This window comes from Hevea brasiliensis, unplaced genomic scaffold (assembly GCF_030052815.1).
Source record: "Hevea brasiliensis isolate MT/VB/25A 57/8 unplaced genomic scaffold, ASM3005281v1 Scaf548, whole genome shotgun sequence".
In the NCBI taxonomy this organism is placed as follows: Eukaryota; Viridiplantae; Streptophyta; class Magnoliopsida; order Malpighiales; family Euphorbiaceae; genus Hevea; species Hevea brasiliensis.
In genome coordinates, this window is record NW_026615082.1 from 38,303 (window position 1) to 42,009 (window position 3,707).

A 3,707-nucleotide genomic window follows, 5' to 3' on the forward strand; every position below is an offset into this window, starting at 1 on the left:
TATACAGCTAAAAATTAGAGTAAATTGACCCAATAGCAACATATAATTAGCCCAATTTTTATGCTGTATGCTTAATTAACTTTGCTTTCAATTTCAAAGGTAAAATTAAAAGACTTTGAATTTTTCACAACGGGAGAAGAAAGCTTTTCCAATTTGTCACAACAAAATATAATTTTAATTAGGTTTTAGGAAAGTGCACTGCACAATGGAAAATAGCTTCTATAAATACCAAGCTATGCTTATAGAAGAAAGACGTAACAAATGACCCATCAAGCTTCCCGTCTAAACTATTAAAAAGATTTTCATGGCTCTTAAGGCCATGAAAGAAAACTCTTCCTCTTCTTCTTCTTCTTCTTCTTCTTCTTCTTCTTCTTCTTCTTCTTCTTCTCAACAATGGAAATATGATGTTTTTCTTAGCTTTAGGGGTGAAGGTACCCGTAAGAATTTTATCAGTCATTTGTGTAAAGAGTTTCGTCAAAAAGGAATCATAATATTCAAGGATGATCGAGAACTTGAGAAAGGGGAAACTATTTCTCAAGAACTCCTCAAAGCAATTGAAAGCTCCAAAATTTCTGGTCATCTTTTCAAAAAACTACGCTTCTTCAACATGGTGTTTGGATGAACTCGTAAAAATTTTAGAATGCAAGAACTCTGGCAACCAAATAGTTTTGCCCATTTTCTATGATGTGAATCCATCAGAAGTTCGAAAACAGAATGGGAGTTTTGAAAATGACTCTGAACATTATCAGCAGAACGACGAGAGGGTGCAACGGTGGAGACTTGCTATGACTCAAGTGGCCAATCTTTCTGGATGGAATTTGCAAGACAGGTCAGAATATATCCCATTTCTTTTAGTTATTTTAATTAGCATTTTCCCTCGCTAAACTCATGCATTTCAGTTTTTCCCATATTTCTGAAACCCGCATCAATTCGACCATTTGGCTGCTGAAATTTTAAAATTTTTTAGGGTATAGTAGTAGTTTTTTAAAAAATTAATTTTTTTATTACTCTTATCAAATTTTAATGGGGCACTGAATCACTCGATTAGATTCATTATTAATTTTATAAAAAAAAATTAATTTTTTTATTACTGTATTGAAATAATTATATATAAACACTGAAATACAAACCCTCTTGTAAAAAAAAAAAAATTCAAACCATCATTACCTCTTAACCTTTTTTTTTCTTTATTAATTCTATCATCATCAATTTCTATTCATTGAAATTTAAATTATTTGACAAGATCATCAAAGGAAAGTCTAGTATAATTCTCTCATCATTCTTTTCATCAATTTAAAATGGTTTTTTTCTCATAATCTCATTATTATTGTTGGAATATTTCCCTTGTCCAAATTTCTTCATACTCATGTTATATATATATTTCATAATATTAGATTTTTAATCTATAATTTGAATTGAATTTGTTTTTCATTATTGTTTTGAAAAATTTTAATTTGAACTAAATTGAACAAATTTTTTAATTTTAAGTCAATATATTTTAAATTCAGTAATTTATAATATTAAATATTCATAATATTTTTAAATTAATAGTAATTCTATTTAATCTTTACCAAGTCAATTTTATTCAAAAATTAAACTTTATTTTTGTGGCTATATTCATTGAATGTTTTTGTTTTTATAGCATGAAAAGTTTGATCAAAACTTGTGAAATCCAGTCAAACTCAGACGACATGGTTGACAACGTCATTGATTAGTGACATTGTAAATGCAATAGTTTTTTTTTTTTTTTTGACAATGTAAATGCAATAGTAATATTTGTTTCTATAAAAGATAACTCTAAACTATTATTATGAAAAGTATAAATTTATTATCGATATTTTTGATAGTCAATTATGGAAAATGATTGTCCACTAAAAATTAAATAATATTAATTGAAATTTAAGAGTAAATTAGACAAGTCAATTGAATATTAAAATGATATATTTCTAATATATAAGCAAATATACTAAAATTAATTTATAAAAGAATATATTTATTAAGGTAATATTAATTTAATATATTAATATTTAATTTAATATTTTTATATTAATATTAATTTATAAAAGATTATTAATTTTATAAAATAAATCACACTAAAAAAATTAGAAATTAGAGATGAACAATTAGCTACATAGAAAAAAAAAGTCTATAAATGATAATTTTTTTGAACGTTTTGTTAAAATCATCCCTTAAAATGGAGTGAAAATATTATTAAGAGACAATTTTATTGTGTTTCTCAAAACTTTAATTAGTTACGTCTGAAATTATCTCTAATTATTTTGTGTTTAGGAACATTTTATAAAATGTCTCTAAAAAGCCTTAGTATCATTTGAGGAAGAAGTGCCACTGGAAGAACTCATGACTAGAAACTTAAAATGTTTTGGAAAGACTATGTTTCCTATTATTGAATATGAGTACAATGAAACGCTTATTATATGTTTCCTATTATTGATATCTTAATTTGCGTAGGAATTCATTATTTCTTTCTCTCCATAATATATCCTTTGCATATTGTAGAATTTTCGTGTGCGCAATATGAACAAAACTGAACACTTGATATTTTTAATGTTATTTCTACGTTTAAAATATTGTGTTATATATGATAATAGGAAATTCTTACATTGGAGGGAGGAGTCAGAGTTTATTCAGGATATCACTAAAGATGTACTTAACAAATTGGGAAGATTTAGTCATAACATAGCCAAGGATTTTGTTGGAATGGATTCACGATTAGAGAAAATGAGATTGTGTATCAATATAAAGGAGCTAAATAATGTCAAAACGGTAGGTATTTGTGGGATGGGTGGCATTGGAAAAACAACTATTGCTAGTGTCACCTACAAGGAAATGCAATGCCAATTTGAGGGTAGTGCTTTTCTTGCGGATGTTAGGGAAACTTCAAGAAAATATGGTTTGTTCACTTTACAAAGACGACTTTTATGTGCAACATTGATGGAAAGAGACGTAGATGTGTGCGGTGTGTACAATGGAGTTTATCACATAAAAAATAGGCTATCTCGGAAGAAGGTTTTGGTCATTCTTGATGATGTTGATGAGTTGGAGCAATTAGAATTATTAGTTGGAAAAAAAGATGAAAACTGGTTTGGAGTTGGAAGTAGAATCATAATAACGACAAGGGATGAACATTTGTTGATCCAACATGAAGTAGATCAAATATATAGGGTTGAAGAGTTAAATCATCATGAAGCCCTTCAACTCTTTTGCTTGAAAGCCTTTAAGAAAGATTGTCCACCACAAGATTACATGGAGCTATCCAACAAAGCTGTAAACTATGCAGGTGGCCTCCCATTAGCGCTTAATGTTTTGGGTTCCTCCTTGTATGCTAGAACTATGAAAGAATGCAACAGTTGTAACACCCTCACCTTAGGTAGTCCGTACATTTTACTGTTCCGACGACTAATGTTTGTTCGGACAGTCAGGATGTCTGGAACTACACTTAAACTATAGTGAGGAGGCATAAATTAATGAAATAAATATTAAAAAAATATAGGAAAAATTTTTGAGAAATAAAATAAAATTTAGAGAATTTATTAATTGGTATAAAATAATAAAAATAACCCGATGAGCACCATGAAGGGCATTTTGGTCATTTCACTCCTGGAGGTGAATTTTGACCTAAATGTTAGGAAATAAAATAATTAACATAAATTAAATTTATGAATTTGAATTTAGAAAATGAGAAGAGA

The 3,707-nt window shown here is 28.1% G+C and overlaps 2 protein-coding genes across 2 annotated transcripts; both read left to right on the forward strand.

The window, feature by feature from the left end:
* The first annotated feature begins 269 nt into the window (after positions 1 to 269).
* Positions 270 to 1,913, forward strand: LOC131177536 (disease resistance protein RPV1-like). Its single transcript, XM_058142558.1, has 2 exons — positions 270 to 829; positions 1,643 to 1,913. The coding sequence occupies exons 1-2, from the start codon at positions 501 to 503 to the stop codon at positions 1,713 to 1,715; spliced, it is 402 nt and encodes a 133-aa protein (XP_057998541.1). The 5' UTR covers positions 270 to 500; the 3' UTR covers positions 1,716 to 1,913.
* Positions 1,914 to 2,718: 805 nt separating this feature from the next.
* LOC131168834 (disease resistance protein RPV1-like) lies at positions 2,719 to 3,338 on the forward strand (the record flags this gene model as incomplete). The annotated part of the gene is made up of 1 exon (XM_058142557.1): positions 2,719 to 3,338. A coding segment is annotated over exon 1 (620 nt), but the record flags the coding sequence as incomplete, so codon positions are not given.
* Positions 3,339 to 3,707: the final 369 nt, after the last annotated feature.

What these genes read in the sequence shown, in the direction of transcription:
- LOC131177536 (XM_058142558.1), top strand. Translation starts at nt 501, where the DNA reads ATGATCGAGAACTTGAGAAAGGGGAAACTATTTCTCAAGAACTCCTCA. An exon ending in GGATGGAATTTGCAAGACAG is followed by an intron (nt 830 to 1,642) that starts GTCAGAATATAT and finishes TTGTTTTTATAG; the next exon opens with CATGAAAAGTTTGATCAAAA.